This window comes from Lissotriton vulgaris, chromosome 4_1, assembly GCF_964263255.1.
Source record: "Lissotriton vulgaris chromosome 4_1, aLisVul1.2, whole genome shotgun sequence".
Classification (NCBI taxonomy): Eukaryota; Metazoa; Chordata; class Amphibia; order Caudata; family Salamandridae; genus Lissotriton; species Lissotriton vulgaris.
Genome location: NC_141691.1, coordinates 1,854,072,477 through 1,854,090,869, shown reverse-complemented (window position 1 = coordinate 1,854,090,869; position 18,393 = coordinate 1,854,072,477). Strand labels below are relative to the sequence as shown.

General features: G+C 45.1%; 1 protein-coding gene across 1 annotated transcript in view; it reads left to right on the top strand.

Annotated features, from left to right (window-relative positions):
• Window positions 1–10,131: 10,131 nt before the first annotated feature.
• SNTB1 (syntrophin beta 1) overlaps window positions 10,132–18,393 on the top strand; it is a 570,439-nt gene continuing 562,177 nt past the window's right edge. Inside the window, exon 1 of the mRNA XM_086966166.1 lies at window positions 10,132–10,987. Coding sequence (XP_086822292.1) covers window positions 10,465–10,987 — 523 coding nt within the window. The 5' untranslated portion in view covers window positions 10,132–10,464. The remainder of the gene's footprint in view (window positions 10,988–18,393) is intronic.

Genomic DNA, 18,393 nt, shown 5'->3' with positions numbered 1-18,393 from the left:
CATGAATGATATAATTGAGCCAGGGGATACGGGAAGATTTGTCCAAGTGGAGACAGTCTAAAATGATCTTTTTTGTGAACCCCGTCTGCTCCTTGATCCAGATAGATCTCCACACTAGAAGAGGTCTTAGACTGATTAGGTCGGAAAGATTATCCAGACCAACCTCCCGATGGATCAGATTTGTTGATGCAGAGGATGGTAGACACAAAAGCTTTTTAAGAAATTTATTTTCCTCCACCTGGAGCACATTATGATTACAATGGCCCCAAACACCTGAACCATAAAGGGCCAGGGCAACACATTTATGGCGATATAGGTACAACATATCGGGTATCCGCCTGGAGCCTAACTTTGATGCAAACTTGAATATACCAAAAGAACACTTGCCCATTTTAGCTCTTACATTAATCATTTCAGAGGCCCACATCCCTCCGCTATTAAAAGTGATACCTAAGTAGCAAAATTTATCAACCACTTGTATTGTATGATCCATAACTGTAAAAGGTCTTAGATTTTTAACTTTCTTGCCGCAGGCCAAAATAAAAGTTTTTGAATTATTAATTTTTAATTTTCTCCCTTTGATAAAATCCACAAATTTGTCCTTGAGTTTCTGCAGCCCAAGGGGGGTTCTCGAAAGAAGGACCGCGTCATCCGCGTAAAGCAGTATTGGAATGGGCATACCATCTGCGGTTGGTGCGTCGGCATTGACTGCACGTAGTTCAGACTCAATAGCGTTAATAAAAAGGGAGAAAAGGAGGGGGGCAAGGACACATCCCTGCCTAATACCGCAGCCAACCGGGATATTCTTGGAACACTCACCTAATTGCCCATAGCGCATCTCTGCCGATAGGTTCCTATACAATTCGGCCAGGAAGTAAATGATTTCCCGTGGGGCTCCCATATCCAGTAAAATTGACCACAACAGACCATGGTTTACCATGTCAAAGGCACTGGAAAGGTCGGCAAAGCAAAGAAACAGTGAGCCTTGCTTGGCACGAGTATATTTGCCTATGATAAGGTCCAAATTTATACACTGTTCTATCGTGCCTAACCCCTTACGGAATCCGAACTGGGAGTCCGCAAGGACACCTTTTTCTTCAGCCCAGTCCTCCAGGCGACTCAATAGAACCCTGCTCATAATTTTTAGGGAGGCGGTAAGTAGTGAGATCGGGTGATAGTTTTTTGCCTCTTCTCTCGCACCTTTTTTGTAAATAGGGATAATAATAGACTCCCCCCAGACCTGTGGAGCCATAGTCATTGCTGCTGCATTAAAAACCTTGGTTAACAGTGGGCTCCAAAGGGCTACCTCTGCTTTATAAAGATCGACGGGTACCCCATCGGGACCAGGTGCCTTCCCCCCCTTGCTACACTGGATAGCAGTATCCACCTCGGTCACTGTAATGTTAAGGGGTAGGGGGGTGACCACAGCCTCCTTATCAGCCCCCGCCTCTAAACCATCAGGGTTAAAAATGCTAGAAAAATGGGCAACCCACTGTTCTTCGCTCACCTGAGCGGACAATACCGGGGCTTCATCCTTTTGTAGGAAAGGGCTATTGACCGTTGACCAAAATAACTTGATATCCTTAAGGTCAACGGCCAAAGTCAGATTGTTCCATGCTTCTTCCCTCAATTCCTGTTTTCTCGCCTTCAGATGAGTTGTATATTCCCTCCTCAGGGCCCTTACGGCTTCCCTATCCCTCGGTTTGTAGTTAAGAGCTGCTTTCAATTTACGTAGGGATTTGGTGCATTCCTTATTGAACCATCCACTGGTGGTCCTAGTGCCTCTAGGTTTTGTACCGGTTAGAATTTTAGCAATGTTTTTATTGATGGTGTCAAAACTGGCTAATATATTGGCACTTCCTTGGTCGGGTTCAAGACAACATTCTACCTCAGCTAAACAGGCAGACACTATGGTGTTTAATAGGCGTTCCTCATTATGCCTGCCCCATTTAATTCTCGGGCCATTTGGTCTGTGTGGGACTACGTCTGTCACTATACCATGTGACACCTTAGGCTTAACCCCCCACAAAGAGAGATACATGGTTAGGCAATCATGATCACTGAGGGATAAGTCTACAATTACAGGAGTGGTACACAAAGCCAGAATACTGGAGGAGACAATGAGGTAATCAATAACTGTCGCGTGGTTCCTGCCTATAAAGGTAGGTATCGGGTTACCCTCACTGTCTACACCAGTTGACATAATACATAAATCCAGTTTAAGCATGAGTGTGTTTAAAGAATCTCCATAGGCCGAGTGTGAGAAGTGGTCCTGATCATCGCCATCTTCCCCTCCATACCCGCACACCCTCATGCCAACAAGGGGGCACTTGTTAATGTTGAAGTCACCTCCCCACAAAAATTCAAAAGACACTCCACTGCGGTCACACAACCTATCAACCTCCGCCTCCAGTTCTTCAACCATAACAGTATTGGAGTGGTTAAAGACGTTATTGTAGTGGTTTATTAATAAGACGTTCATCCCATTCCTATGTTGCAGCCATAACAACTGCGAGTGCCGACCAACAATCAGATGGGTTTTCGCTTGTACCGGCAACCTCACAGAAAGCAGTATCACCAACCCCCCACTGGCTCTCCCCTTGTTGGATGGCTGGGCTTGACAATTATAGGCAACATACCCATCAAGATAAACATCTTCAGTCGCCCAGGTTTCCTGAAGGCACATGATGTCAAATTGGGTTAAAAATTCTGACCACCCTAAACAATCCGTCTTGTTATTCCACCCAGCGATATTCCAGCTCCCCAACTTATATCCTCTCTCCTTTGAAGAATTATATTTTCGTATTTGGGACACTGTAAATATTAGGAAACGACAACTGTCTACGTGATTTAACCAACCTGGGTAATTTGATTGTATTCGACTTACCACACTGCACCTTTTTCTACCCACTTACCTTTTTCTGTTTTGGCACTTTGGGACCCTTTTCTTGATTGATAAACTAAATATCGTGACACTTTCCTCTACGCTTACCAGATCTTGCCGTCTTTCTAAAATAATTCTAAAAACACTTATATCGTTTCTTTCTGAACTCTGTTCTGCGCGGCTCGGGAAATCTCCAAATCACTGCATTTGACTTAAGAATCACCACCTCTCTTTGAGCACGAAGATACGCTTTTTCTTGCCATGGTATCATTAAATTACCTTAACCATTTCCTCACACTAGGTGTTTCCTCTGTTTTTCTTGGGGTCAACTGCTCTCAGACCACACAACTTAAACATTCTTTCTTATCCCTTTCAACAGCCTTGAGAAAGCCCCGGCGCAAATCGCCAAGAGGGGGCGAAACACGTGTCGGCTGTCCTTGTTCTATGAATAAAAATAAAGAAACTTCACTACAAACAAAAATGTCTCTGTCCTCCATATCACGATCTGGAAAGAATGGATATTAATCTTGGAAAACTGATGTAATTTTATGTGGAGAACACACTTACCACTTTTCAAAACTGTCTCCTTATTTGAAGCCCAAGAGGTCCAGAGCTTCGAGTGTGTCTCCACCCACCCATCAATACTACTTATTCAAGTGTTGTTCAAAGCCTTGAATTCCCTGGACCTTTGCTACCCCATCCAAACCTTAAAAGAAAGTAAAAATGCTTCAGCGGGGCAAGGTCCAAAGCTAAAGGTTCGTGCAGCACAAATCTCCAAAGAACCTGGTTTTCTTGCTGAACTTTGGTATGACCTCCCTGGGCAAGTCTCAGAATCTCATCCCTGTTCTCCGGAGGAGGAAAAATTAGTAAATCACACTTTTCTCCAACTGCTAGGAAAGTTGCTTAGGGCTCCTCAAGGGTGGCTTTTGGGTGCTAGGTCTCCCTCCAGACAGGTCTCCTACATGGTACAGTTCTATGTGCGAGGTATGAGCCTTCTTGGAGTCAGGAATCATTCTGCTTTTTAGGTCCCTTAAGCAGGCAAACAAGAGGTCAATCGCTTGACATTTGCAGAACAGTTCTAGACCATGGTTGCCATCAGAAAGTCAGGGGTCCTTGGGTCCTCTTCTTCCAGTAGATGTTAGGAACCTTCTCTCTTCCTGTAGGGCCTTCCTCTCCATGTGTAGTCTTTCCAGGTTCAGGAATATACTAATTATTCAGCTGTTAGATGCCTGTTTTATCCTGTATACCCATATAGTATTTTTATAACAAAATATATAATCACATACAATGAATTTATCTTTACAGAAATTCTTCTCTTGATCATATGGGAAGTGGCAATCAAGGTATTTTGCGATTGTTCACACTCAGTGACCCAGTAAGTACTTCCCTGAGTAAATAACAATGTATATAATTTCGAACATTAAAATCGTTTATAAGCTACATATACTCGAAAATTAAAAGAGATATTTCAATGCAAGATGTTTTTAATTTTAAAATTGGAACACTTATTACATGATCCTGCCAACACGGCCTCTATTTTTGGAATTAACACACTCAGATATAGACATATCAAGACATGTCTATATGCCGTTTTTATCCCAATTTTTTATCTCAATTTTGTGATCTGATTTTGAGACTCTGAGCAATGAAATGATTAGATGTATAAGACTAGACATATTTGGTTAGTCTTCTTCTTCTTTTGCTTGTCAGAAATGAGAGGCTTTAAATCACTGTTTTTGCTGAAATGTTAAAAGTTCAATGGAAAGGTCTTTCCTTAATTATTCATGCATTTTAATTTATTGCGCTTTCCTTTGTAATGAGTTTAAAAGTATCTACTATATATATTCTTTTGTATTTTATAGGTAATAAGTGGCTACTCCTGAAGAAGGCGCTGGTCGCCGAAACGCGTGTCGACAATAAATTTTGTGCCACTGTGTTGTTTTTTATTTGAAAAAAAGTTCTCCTTTTTTAACAAATATATTTGGTTGTAGTAATTTATGATTACCAATGTTTGATGTATTAGCTCTTCGTCCCTGAGTTATACATCTTTTTAAATGATGTGTAATTGTGTATAATCTGTTGATTGAACTAATAAAATGCAATATTTTTATATGTCATTAGTTTTATCTGCCTCTCTATCATTAGATCTGACAAGCATAAAGTGAATTGCCTAGGTTGTTATTTCATATGTTGTCAGTCCCTCACCTAGGAATTGTTATAATTGGGCAATCAGGGGGTCCTTGTTATTCTCACTAAAATTATCATGTATACCCGCCAGCGATTGGAGATTTTTCCCTACCTGATCCTAGCTGCTTTCTTTCCCTATGCCCAGCTCCTTTGGCAGCATTTTCTATTCACCCTACTGTAAAATTACTCAGTAGCACCTGCTTCAATGCTACCAGACAGGTCTCCCTTCATATCCTAAGCCATTCCTTTATTTTTTATCAGCTCTCCTCCCACTTGACCGCATGAAAATGGGTTATTTTCGCAACTGTGATGTGAGCCAGGCTGGCTAAGAGGATCCAGAGGATGAATAGCAGAAGCCCTCTTTGGCACATCCAACTGAAAGAAAGAAGTGTTAAAGCAGCCATTTGTTTTGCTAGCTGTCCTGCACGCCTAAAAGAAGGCTAATCACTGCTTAGTTGCCAGTAATTAACATCGCCCTGTTTTTCCTGGGTTGAGTAGTAGACTATAGTTTTCTGAGTCATTCTTTAAACACTCCCAGCCAAGGATGTGTATTCAAACTCTGGAGGCTTTGATGAGTGATAGTTAGTGCTGATCGGCTACGGCAGCCTAAAGTACATATTTATAAAGTTATCTTCCTATTATTGTTATCAAAAATATGATTCAACGATTTAATCAGATTTTGAAAAGTATGTGGAAAATAACTTTGAATTATTTTTCTAGCATTTTCCCCAGCAGGAGATATAGAATAAATAGTTTGAGCACAACTCAAAATCACGCGAGGAGTTAGGCAGGGGTGTGTATTGGCTCCCTTCCTATTCAACCTATACACTAACGGGATTGAAGAAGCAATGTTGGCAGGGAGCCAGGACCTCCCGCAAATAGCTCGCCGCCCTATACCCATCCTACTCTACGCCGACGACTCGGTCATCCTGGCCCGAACAGCCAACCAACTACAACGACAGCTGGCCAAATATGTGACGTTTATGGACTCATTGGGCCTAAAAGTAAATACAAGGAAAACATTTACAATGTCCATAGGATCCAAACCAGGGAACACAAAACCCATATACATAAACAACATTAAGCTGGAAAAAACGTCAGTATACCCATATTTGGGCATACTTGTTGACGATTCAATGACCTGGCGAAAAGCCATAGAAGCCAGAAACCTGAACTTTCGTCGAGCAACATCTGCACTCTGTGCTTTCTCCAGAAAACTAGGCAAACCTGCTCCGTCAGAACTCATAACTTTATACTACGCAAAATGCCACAGCGTGGCGAGTTACGGAGCAGGCATCTGGGGTTATGGGTGCATCAAGCAACTACAGGCTACGGAGAACGCCTTCATTAAATACGTACTGGCTCTCCCCCAAAGCTCTCCGATATTAGCATCTCATCGAGAGCTAGGGATGGAATTCGTCACAGACACCATACGCTGTCAACCTCTCATCTTATGGCATCGCATATGGTGCAACCCAGAAAGCCACGTATCACGCGCCCTCATCACAGACTGTCTTAGCCTAACTCACTGGAGAAAAATTCCCTGGCTCAATTACGTTTTTAAATTTTTCCAAGATCTTAACCGTGAGCAATACTTTTCTGATCCATCTTCGATTGAAGATATATCCAAGAAACAGCTGAAAGAACTGTGTCTAGGCCACCTGAGAGAACTTCGGAATCAAGCAGAGATAGCGAAAACACAAAACGAAAAAATCTCCAAATTGCAATCAGTGAAGCTGATACAGCCTTACCTCACGTTCTTTCTTTCGAATCACGAAAAGTTCTTATTGACTAGACTCCGGTTTGATCTCTTCTTTCGCCTGGTCTCATTTCCAGAACAGAATAACTGGTCACGGATCATGAACTGTTGTCCTTGCGATGGGGTCTCTAAGCAGTCAACGGTCCATGTCACACTATTCTGCAAATACTACAGTGTGGCCAGGAAAAAATGGATCCTTCCCCTTCTGCGACTAAGTGGCCTTAGAAACACATACCCAGCGCTTGCCTATCTACAGTCACCGGCAAACCCGCATGAAGCCAAAATGATAGTGACTTTTTTAAAAATAGTAACAAGAATCCGATCGAAAATTGTTTTATAAAATGTAAATTTTAAAATGTAAACCCCAGTACAAAAATGATGGTTCTTTTTAAACTGTACTTTTTATGATTATGTAAATTTTTGATAATCGAATAAAAGTTTATGATTGAGTCATTCTTTAAACACTCCCAGCCAAGGATGTGTATTCAAACTCTGGAGGCTTTGATGAGTGATAGTTAGTGCTGATCGGCTACGGCAGCCTAAAGTACATATTTATAAAGTTATCTTCCTATTATTGTTATCAAAAATATGATTCAACGATTTAATCAGATTTTGAAAAGTATGTGGAAAATAACTTTGAATTATTTTTCTAGCATTTTCCCCAGCAGGAGATATAGAATAAATAGTTTGAGCACAACTCATTCTGTTCATGGAAAAGTCCAGAACGGCCTACACAACTTTTGGGTTTTATTTATCTGTGAGGGCACACTAAACTCAATATGTAGTGTGCACTAATATTATATATAGAAGCACCCAGCCCTCTGAACTAAACAAGGCTCGCTTTAGGGGGTAACATTTACAAAAAAGTAGACCTCCCTACATGGCAAATGCAATTGTCTCTGATAGGTACTACTGCACTGGATTTAGACTCCACCCCAGGCACAGCACAGCTGTGCTCTTGGCATATATATCACTTTGTGCCACATATGTGGGTGGTGAAAGATCACACGCAGCCCGCAAATGGCATAACTTCCCACGTAATGGGGGTGTATTTTATCTGCCATTTGTTTATGGACTTAAGGGAAAGTTAATTATGTCCAAAAGGGAATTCTAACGCCCAGCACGATTTTTAAAGGGTGTGTGGGGTGGGTAAACTCATTATTTTAAAATTAGTGGGATCCACTAGGAGCGAAAAAAGAGGCAGAGAAATGGAAAGATGATTAAAAACCAACATGTAGGCTCTCTATCTCTTCTTGTTTGGTGCTAAATGTGTAAAGAATATCACAATGCAGGAACACTGTTAGCTCATATGGGGATTTGATCAAATGAATTGTGTTCGAGTATTACTGTAAGGGCACCACTAAAGTGTATGGTAAACCATTTATAAAAGAGCAATAATACGTACCACTGCCTTTGATGCAACTTCAAAGAGACTCGTTCTTTCACAGTCTCATTTTAAGCTGATGCATTTTCAATATTCTATACAACTAAGCATTGGTTGTTGCTTATTTATCTTATGCAACTAACAACAAGTGGCAAAGCCAATAGTCCCGGCTTGTAGATTTAAAGTTACTTGTTGTGTTATATATAAGGATGCAATGTCAGAGGCAGCAAATTATCAGTCGGGTGACACTATGCTAAGCACAGATATTTAGCTTGTGTTGAAGCCACGCCCTCTATTACATCGTCCACGCCCCTTTGAGAGACCCCTGCAATCTCCTTCCCTCTGTTTTTTTTGTTTTTTAGCGCACGGCTACCCCAACGGGGTGTCCTGGCGCTTGCATTGGGAACCAGTCCTGGCTTTTCCCTGTGAGATAACCCGTACTGGGCATCCCCAAGGTGAAGGCCAGGCATCCCGCCGCGGGGGCCGTAGTGGAGATTAAGCAAGCTATTGCCCAGAGCCGCGGCCGTAGTGGAGATTAAGCAAGCTATTGCCCAGAGTTGCAGAGTGTGAACCCATGGTTCGAGTAGGCACCGAAGTGAGAATTATCGAGTCCGTGGACATTTGGGCTCAGACCCTGCACGTCGGGAATTGAACCCTGGTCCCGGGTCTGACCTCAGCTTCCGGGTATGCCTCCTCTAACCATTGAGCCACACTTCTCCATTCAACTTAAACCACTGCTTATGCGGCAATACCAGCCGTGGGCTTCTACTGTGCTAGGGGTAATAATCCCACACTTTAAATATGCAGGCGCTGTTAGTACTCAATTTCAGCAGAATCTGAAGTGCTAACATGCTACTGTAAAGTTGATAAAAAATGTGATGTAAAAAAACCTAGCATGCGATAAATTCTATTTTTCATGAGTGAAGCGGTCGAGGGTGTCCTTAAATCATACATATGTAAATTGTAAATTGATATGTAAATTGATACTTGTATAGCGCACTACTCACCCACAAGGGTCTCAAGGCGCTTGTACGAATACCGCTGTGGAACCCGTCCTGGCTTTCCCTGTGAGGCGTCCACTCCTGGGCACCCCCAGGGTGAAGGCCAGGCATCCTTAGCGTTGTGGGGGCCGTTGTGGAGATTAAGCAAGCTATTGCCGAGAGTTGCAGAGTGGGACTCTATGATTGGAATAGGCACCAAGGCGAGAATTATCAGGTCCGTGGAAATTTTGAGCCTAAAGACCCGCCGAGGCGGGGAATTGAACCCTGGTCCCCGGCTAGACCTCTGCATCAGGGTCTGCCGCTCTAACCATTGAGCCACTTCTCCATGATCTCTGTACCTCTATTGGACAATAACCACGAACGGTGATCTCAGTGCGTTAAATGGAAACAGATTGCTACCGAGAAGTGCCGTAACTCCTTCATTAAAAGAATTGATTGCACCCCTGCTGAAAGCCCTCCCTTTCAAATGAAACGAGCGCAGACACTCAGTGCCTGACAGTAACTGTCCATTTAAAGCACTGAGTACTAAAAACTCGAGAGTCTGTTCCACTTTGAAAAGCGCCCTTTCCACAAAACTGAAAGATGTCGCGCGTTTGGGCTTTCATACTTCCAACAGCCCACGCCAGTCTAACCTGCGCCGCTCCTGGCATGTTGGAAACATCACTTTGCATTCTGGCATTCGTAAACCCCAATCTACGCTGGAGCGACGCGTCCCAGCGTGGCAAATTGTGCTGGCTGGAAGTCTGAGATGACTGGACATGTGACCGCTTGTTAACTGTGCGAAGAATGTCACCTGGCTGGTCACTTGTCAACCGAGAGCGGAATGTGGAAACAGGAGAAAGTGCAATAAAGATTACTCTTGTGCCAATAGAGGGCGCCCGCTACCCTGGTTTAGAGTTAAGTTCCACTGTATCGAAGTGCGAGCACTGTCCGGGCGAGGTGTTCAGACTTCGGTTTAGCCACAAAACAATGCACACTCCTCGGCGGGGCCGTACCTCCGTCTGGCGCTGCGTGTGACCCTGGGCCCTCGCCGCAGGTGAGCCGTCCGTGCCCGCGCCCCGCGGTGGGATCCAGCGCGTTGTTTGCCCGGCTCTGTTTGTTCGGCGCTTCTCAGGTTTCGCGGCTTCGCTCCACCCCGCAGGCATCAGCCCAGAGAAAGCGATTACTTGGCTCGAAAAGTACTCCCTCTCTCCGCGCCGCCGGAGTAAAGTCCTGCGCCCTGGCATGGCGTGCTGAGCATGCTGCAGAGATGGCGGTGGCGGCAGCAGCGGGGGGCACGGGCAGGGTGCAGCGCAGCGGCCTGCTCGAGGTGCAGATCCGGGAGCGCTGGCACAAAGTTTTGGCCAACTTAAGCGAGGAGGCGCTGACCCTGAGCTGCGAGGACCGCGGGGAGAGCACCAGCTTCAATGGGATCACGAACGGCTCCTACCGGAACGCCCCGGACGGCGACCTCGGCCACAGCCCCCCGGGGACCCGGACGGCGCACACCGACCTGCCCGAGCAAGTGCCCGAGGCCATCGCCAACAAGAAGCGGAGCATCAAGGTGCTGAAGCAGGAGCTGGGCGGGCTGGGCATCAGCATCAAGGGGGGCAAGGAGAACAAGATGCCCATCCTCATCAGCAAGATCTTCAAGGGGCTGGCGGCCGACCAGACCCAGGCGCTGTACGTGGGGGACGCCATCCTGGCCGTCAACGGGGCCGACCTGCGGGACGCCACGCACGACGAGGCGGTGCAGGCGCTCAAGAAGGCGGGCAAGGAGGTCATGCTGGAAGGTAGGGCTGCATTGCTCGTTTGGGTACACGTGTGAAACGAAATGTGAAGGCATTGCAATGTAACTGTATCGATGTAGCGCCTCGTGTCCCATTGCGAGGCGCTGAAACCCATTAGCGGACGTTCTTAGGGCTGGATAACACATTACAGGTAGCCGAACGACCCGGCTTCTGTTATCGACGTGACCTTTTCCTTGAATAGCTGTCAAGTGGCCGCGTGCCATGTGCGACTCCGCGCAGCCTGTCCTGGAATGTTAACCAACAGTGTCTGGCATGCTGGGATTTGGAGTCCCACTCTAATTGATGTAACAGAAAACACAAAAGCCCTGAAATGCTATTTCAAGCTGGGTAAAAGTCTGGGTTACACCTGACAACGATCTGGACTTGGCAGGAGCAGTATAGGAATTCACTTTTTTTTAATGGGGAGATGAGTAAGGTCCTAACGGTGTGTGAGTGAAGTGGCGTGTGTAACTCGAAGTTTATTTGTTTTCTCTGTTGCCATAATTATTCCAAATCCGTGCCTGCCATGTGTGCGTGTGTATATGTAAATATATATATATATATATATATATATATATATATATATATATATATATATATATATATATATATATATATATATATATATATATGCTCTCGCGGTCTCTCGTTCTCTCCCGTTTTCAATTTTTCGTCTTATGATGCCCAATATTTGCAGCTAAGTGGAGGGGTACTGAAATGAAGTAAGATGAATGGATGTGTCCAAGATCACAGTTTTGCTGCAGCGGAGAAGCCAGGATTAGGCGTCAGATGATGAAACCAGCATCTGCACTGGGGCCGTTAGGCACATTGACATTTCCACCTAAGTTGTGTTCACATTCACAGCTGTCGACCAACTCCGTGTCTGAGGAGGGTCTCTCAGTCAATCCTCTGTTCGCAGCTGAACTTTCACGTTTCCTTTGCACACACGGGCCGGCCCGTCCCAGAATGCTTTGTATTATCAGCTGAAACCCCTCGTGGCCCTGTGCCAGTTGACAGTTATGCACATGGGCTGCACACGACCTCCTGACAGATAGAGCCCGGAAAGGAGATAAGCTTGATTGACAGACTGGTCCCGACTCAGCTAGGGTTGACTTTCCTTTACATTGTGAACTAGCTCTCAACGCGCCAGCACTGAAAACCCCCTTGTTACAGACAAACTATACCTGCAAGGTGTAGTGCCCAGAGACAAACTGGCAGCCAGCTTGTGTGTTTGGTGCATGTGACTGCTGATCATGTTAAGATGTTAAATGAACAGAACTGATTCTCAGAGGCACCTCCAGGTATGAAAGCATTAATAAAACAACCATTGGCACATTCGCACAAAGGAGATGGTGTAAAAACATGAGACAGAGAAAGACAGTGTCATGGTCCTTTAGATGCAGGACTGAGGACTATGCCAGACACAACCAGTAATAATTGCTATAGCTCTCTGAGGCACAACTAGAGCCACATTTCGGGGGGTTGGAGTGAGGGGGTGGTCTCCAAAAAAGTTCGGGAGGGGGTTGGGGGGGCTAATTCTTCCAGTGATAGTCAGAGTGGAGATGCAGAGGCTCTAAAAAGAGGTGAAAAAACAAAAAAGCAACGTTAGCAAGTAAATGGTCTTCGAAAGACCAGTGAAGTACTCGGGTGCAGCTGTGTGTGTGCCCGGGAAGCTTCTTCAGCTGGGCTGCCACACACGACCGGTGGGGTGGCTGAAGCCCTTTCAGCCCAATGGGCGTTGCGCGCCTGATAGCGTCACCACTCGATTCGATTGGATTCATCAAGCTTTATTCGGTTTGTGTTGCAACCAGAAAAGCTACCACTCAAAAGCTGCTCTCACTGCCCTTTTTGTCCAGTCTTTTTCTGCCACATTTTAGGTGGTGGTAACTTCCTAAGCAAAGTGTATAAATGTGTTAGCAAAGCCAATAGGTCTGGCATTATTATGCTAATGAATGCAAACATAGGCATGTACAAATGCACACAGACTATTTGTGCAGTTTCTCTGTACACCCTGCCTTTCTGTGAGTCTTCTAAGTCTGTGCTCTGTTTTTTAATCCCAAAAATCCACGGCACCTGCGCCGGAAATTTAGGGAATAAAAAACATATTTTGGTATGAAAACTAATTTAAGTGTAAAAGCAAACAAAGGTGAAAAATCCCTCTTGAAAACATCAATTGCAGCACGAGGACACATTTTGACGCGAAAACAATTTTTTTAAGTTCAAGAAAGTTTTATTGAAAGAATAAGGGTGTCAATATACAATATATAAAGTTAATCACAAGTCATTACATCACATATTTACTCCAACAGAAATATATTAAATGGATTAATGAGTGGAAACAATGACAATACAGTGATAAAAATAATATAATGAGTGTTCAAGTAGAAAACTGAGGAACATCTGTGGAGTTCATGGAGGTTTAAATACTTCTTGTTGAGAAGGCTGCAGGGAGGAGGATTGCTTAGCACTTGCATCAAAGTTCAATGTAACAGGTAACCATAACTGGATTCGCTTCGTAGCCATATGTATAGGATAAACAAAGGAAGTATCTAACCTGTGGTATCTAACCCGTGGTTATGGCAAATAGCATACCACCAAGCCTTGTAAAACATTTTTGTGAAGTCCTTCCAATTTCTAGTGATTTTCTGAAAAGCAACCGCTACTAACCAATCAATAATTTTGACATTGAAAGTAGAGTTGCTCCAAGTAGGTGAAAGACTTCCTAAAAATACATTAGTAAAGGAAAAAAGAACATTGGTACCAAAAATTGAATTGATTAGAAACCATACACGTTTCCAGAAATGTTGCACAAATGAACATGAAAATAACATATGGAACAAATCAGCATTTGGGGATGAGCATGTCCAACAGGTATCTGGTACAGTGGAGAACCTTTTACTTAAGTTATTTGGGGATAATAAAAGCCTGTTGTATACAAAAACAATGTTTCGTTAAAGCAAAAACACAGTTATGAGCCAAAATTACCTCTATGCTTGTCTTGGTTTCTTCCTTTTCTCCACCACCAATGCTCCTCTAACAACTTTTATCTTCTCCTGACATTGTCACTTCACTGCAACCGACCCTCAGATCTATATTCCCTTTTTACTTTTTCACTCTCATTTACTAGACTTTTTATAGATTTGTGTAAGTTTGCCGTGTCTTGATGATCTCCCATTCTCGTCACATCAATCCTACTGAAGCCAAAATCCTCTTCTTCCTCGTGTCCTAATTCTCTCCCTTCTCTCTACTTTTTCCCTGCTGCCCACAACCCAGGTCACATCCCCATCCTCTCACTCTATTTCTGCAATCAAATCGCCTCTGTCTTTTGCAGCTGTTATGATCAATTTTGCAATATCCAGATAATGTGACTATTTTTCTCCTTTCTTTCACGCCACCAAGATAATTCTCTCCACCCTTGTCTTTTCTCATCTCGTCTATGGTGCTTCTCTACTAGTTGGTCTTCCTGCTTACCCTAGTTCCACACTTCAATCAGAACTGAAATCACCTTCTCACTGGACTTCCCAAGTTGCGTCTAGCCCCCCTTGAAGCGATGCTGCTGCGAAGCTGCAACTGACTGAAGGAAATGTGATCAAATCCCTCCAATTCATACCACATCAACATGTCTCCCCATTGAGGCAGGGAGTATCTCTGTAAAGAGGCATGCAGAGCCAACAAGGCACTCCGCTCTAGAACCCCAGATATGTTTGCACAGAAAGAGACCATCTCTGGTGGCCAGCACCAACTTCGAACTCTTACAGTATTGTTCTTGAAATTCCTTCATCTAGAAACAAAAACACAAACGCAGTTTTTCACTCCGAGTGCTGTGAGGGTCGGAACTCTGTTCCTTTAGTTACCAGGAACATCCCTTCAAGTGGTGCTTATAAACTTAAATCCCTAGTGCCCAAACACCACTTGGTCCTACCAGCGCTCTCGGCTCATGCTTCGAGAAATCTATTTCTATAACTCATCTCTAGTGCTACTGATATTAGCCCCATACATTATATAAGTCATTTTTTCCGCTGTGTTCAAATTATATGATCTGTTGTCAACTTACCATCTTTATATTTGTATTGTTTATATACCACTTATAAGAGTTAACCTGACGTCATGGAAAGTGCACTGTCGCCCACTGCATCTTTTCATGCTACATACGTCTGCCAGTAATTAACCCCTTCGAGGCTATTGACGAGCTGGGCTCGTCATCGCGCTTACCTGTCCTGCGCGGATGACAAGGCCAGCTCGTCACGTAACGCGGTAATTTCGAATTTGCCGCGCACAGCGGGAAAAGCCGCCGCAGCGATGCGGTTAAATGAATGTTCTGTTCTTGTTCTACGTCCCCTTTCTAATTACATCTTCACCTTTTGTTCCTCTGTGCACACCTGTTGTGCTATTTCTGTATTCTGTACTTATTGCTCCACCTCTCCTTTATTTTCTTTGCCTACAGCTCCGTCTAGTCAGGCCTCACACATCCTGCACTCGGTCCCAATTACGATCCTGTTCTCTAATCACTACCAAACACTGGACCACTTTTCCTCCTTCTAGTCAGTCTTCTGTTATTTCCCCTCATTTAGTTGCCTTCTTATGGAATACGTCCATCCATCTGTTCCTCTGTTCTTATTTATTGTGAAGCTGCTTTTACTTTTGGTTGACTTTTTGTTGTTCTGCTGTTGCCTGCATTTAGCAGTATTTTGTTGAGCGCGCTCTATAAATTCATTTATTTGACGCACATGAAATAAATTAGCTGACAATAAATGCATCCGCAGATCCTTGATAAAGCTCTTTTATCTGAACTCCATGATCACCTTGACAGCCACTGCCTGCTCAATGTGTTACCCCCTCCCCCCTAGCTTTGGTTAAAAGCAAGTCACTAAAGCAGCCCCCTCCCCCTAAGATCTGGCTCAACATCCGCAAATCAGAGAAGGAAGGTGGCACACGCCTGCAGTTCTTGTAGACCTTACTGTGTACTTGAACACTGCAGGCAGTGGGATCTGTTGTGCCAACTCTCACATGTGGCAGACACTTCCTCACCCATTGGGTGCCTTCCTCGCCCGGCAGGCTCGAATACTGAAACTGCGATCTTTATTATCCACCACGATCACCCCTTTGGCCGTGCCCTTTAAACTCCCCCTGAGCTTTGTAAGTGTCTATGACCTCTTCTACAGCTCTTATGCTGATGACATGTAACCCTGCCTATGTATTGTCAGCAAATAAAACGATACCAGGCCTGGGGACATTCCTGCGTGTCATTTAAACACGATTTGCAGTGGATTTCATGACTGCTAGCGGATCAGAAACGAAACCACAAATTCTGAATACCTAACACACCACAAATCTATCCTCCACCCCAACTCTGACGCTCGAGCTAGGTAAGCAGAGCGGCGTACGCCATTGACTCATCAATGAGCTTCACTGGCAGGATCAGGGTAGAAGTAAACACCCCCACAATGCATCAGCCTAGGGATGACATCAGCTCTTGGTCTGACCAGGAAAGGGTGCTGTACCTCTATTTATCTTTCCCTCTGCACGAGGTCCAGAATGTCACAGGGCTCTGCAAGATGCCCCAGCGTTCTCTCTGCCCAACCCTGGAATTACTGCACTGGCTTCCTGTCTACAGCTGAGTTGCCCACAGTGCACACAGGTCTGGTGGGAAGACATCAGCAGCAAACGACAGCACTAAACCTGTGGTGATGTCTGTGCTCACCAGGTCTGTCTACGTCAGTTCCCAACACACCCCAGTTCTAAAGAAGACAAACGGTAGCCCACAGATGGAGGATATGACTCTTTGGACCCAAAACTCATCGCCTCAGAATGCTGTTTTCATTCATCCTTCATGCACTCGCTCTTCCTAACCAAGCAATACAGCTCCCAGAAGTGCGCTATATAAGATTCATTCATTCATTCATCTCATTAGAGAGTTATAGAAGCCTAGTGCTGGGGCTCACCCTGCCTTATTTTAACATAGCTTAAGAATGAATGTAGGATCTGAGTTAAATGCAGAGTTATGAAAAACAGGACTATGAAATAGCTTCTTCTGTAAGAAGGCTGGCACCAAATAGAGTTCTGACCACTGGTGCCACCCACGCTTACCCGGTGTCCATGAAGTGTTACAGTGCGGAGAGTGGACCCTCTTGCGAGAAGGGTCCGACCAAGATATAGGGTGCAGTGAGAATAGCTTTTTAGGATGAGCCATATCTCTTTAAGGAGCAGGAAAGTAGCGGCAAGCAGGGGAGTAGCTGTCAACAGATAGTGCAGTAGGTTCCGGGGCACCAGAGCCCAGATTTGTGTAAGGGCCAATTCACCCCAGTGATGGCTTTTTAACTCTTTAACTGCGGGGGTTATTCCCCCGCTGTGCTGGGGGGCGGGGGCGCGCACAGCGCCCCGGTGCTCATGACGAGCTGAGCTTGTCATGAGCCACAGGGCTCGTGTGCTCATGACGATCTGATTTGTTCCTGCGCATTTATTCTTTAAAAGACACCACACTCATCACGGCCACACCCATTTCCTTAGAACGCTCAGCACAGCAGGGGAATTATCCCTGCATGTGAGCGTTGTAACGGCCATGACGAGCTCAGCTTGTCATGAGCACACGAGCACCGTAGCTCATGACGAGCTGAGCTCGTCATCAGCATGGGAGGAGTTAAACAAATGAAGCAGGAGTGTGAGGGCCCATGTGCCTTGCTTGAATTAGAACGCATAGCAGCCTTGCCACATTGTCCATTTCCTCCAGAATGTCTCTCTCCACTGCCTTCTTCCTCTGCAAGTGGCACGTAAAGCACAGGCTGACCACTTGGCTCCGTGTCACAATCTGGTTCAAGCCTGGCAGTGCATAAGGCCTGGCCTGCCAAGCATCACTCATCAGGAGTGACACTAATGCATTTCAGTGTGGTGCTGCACATCACCGCACTGAAATGCATTGTCACGCATATGATGCATTCAGCATAGTAGCTGAAGCCTGTCTAAAACTGTTAGGAGGTGTGAGGCAGGTGGGGGCGCTGTCCGTGGCCTGCGTGCGCTGTTCACACAGGCGTGTGGTGATTACTGTGCTGCTACAATGGATTTTGCCATAATGCCCGCGGCACCACCTGGCTCTGAGTCAGTATGTAATACGCCAGTCTGCCCACGGCGCCGCTGGGGACGTCACCTCCGGTCCTGCTGACAGAGCGGGAAGTTTGTGAAAAAGGCAGCAGGCTCCTGGTTTGCGGGACTCGTGCGCTGGCCTCGCAGCGCTGCCTGCTGCTCGATCCGGCTCGCCAGCGCTATGCCTGTAATTATGGGGCCTGCCCGAGGCAAATCGAATTCTTGCCGAGCCTGGGAGAGTGAAAGTCCGAGGCAGTGACTGACCCACTTGTTCAGCGTCCGCTAGTATGCACTATGTTTGTGTCTTTATTTTTTAATTAACATTTTTTTGT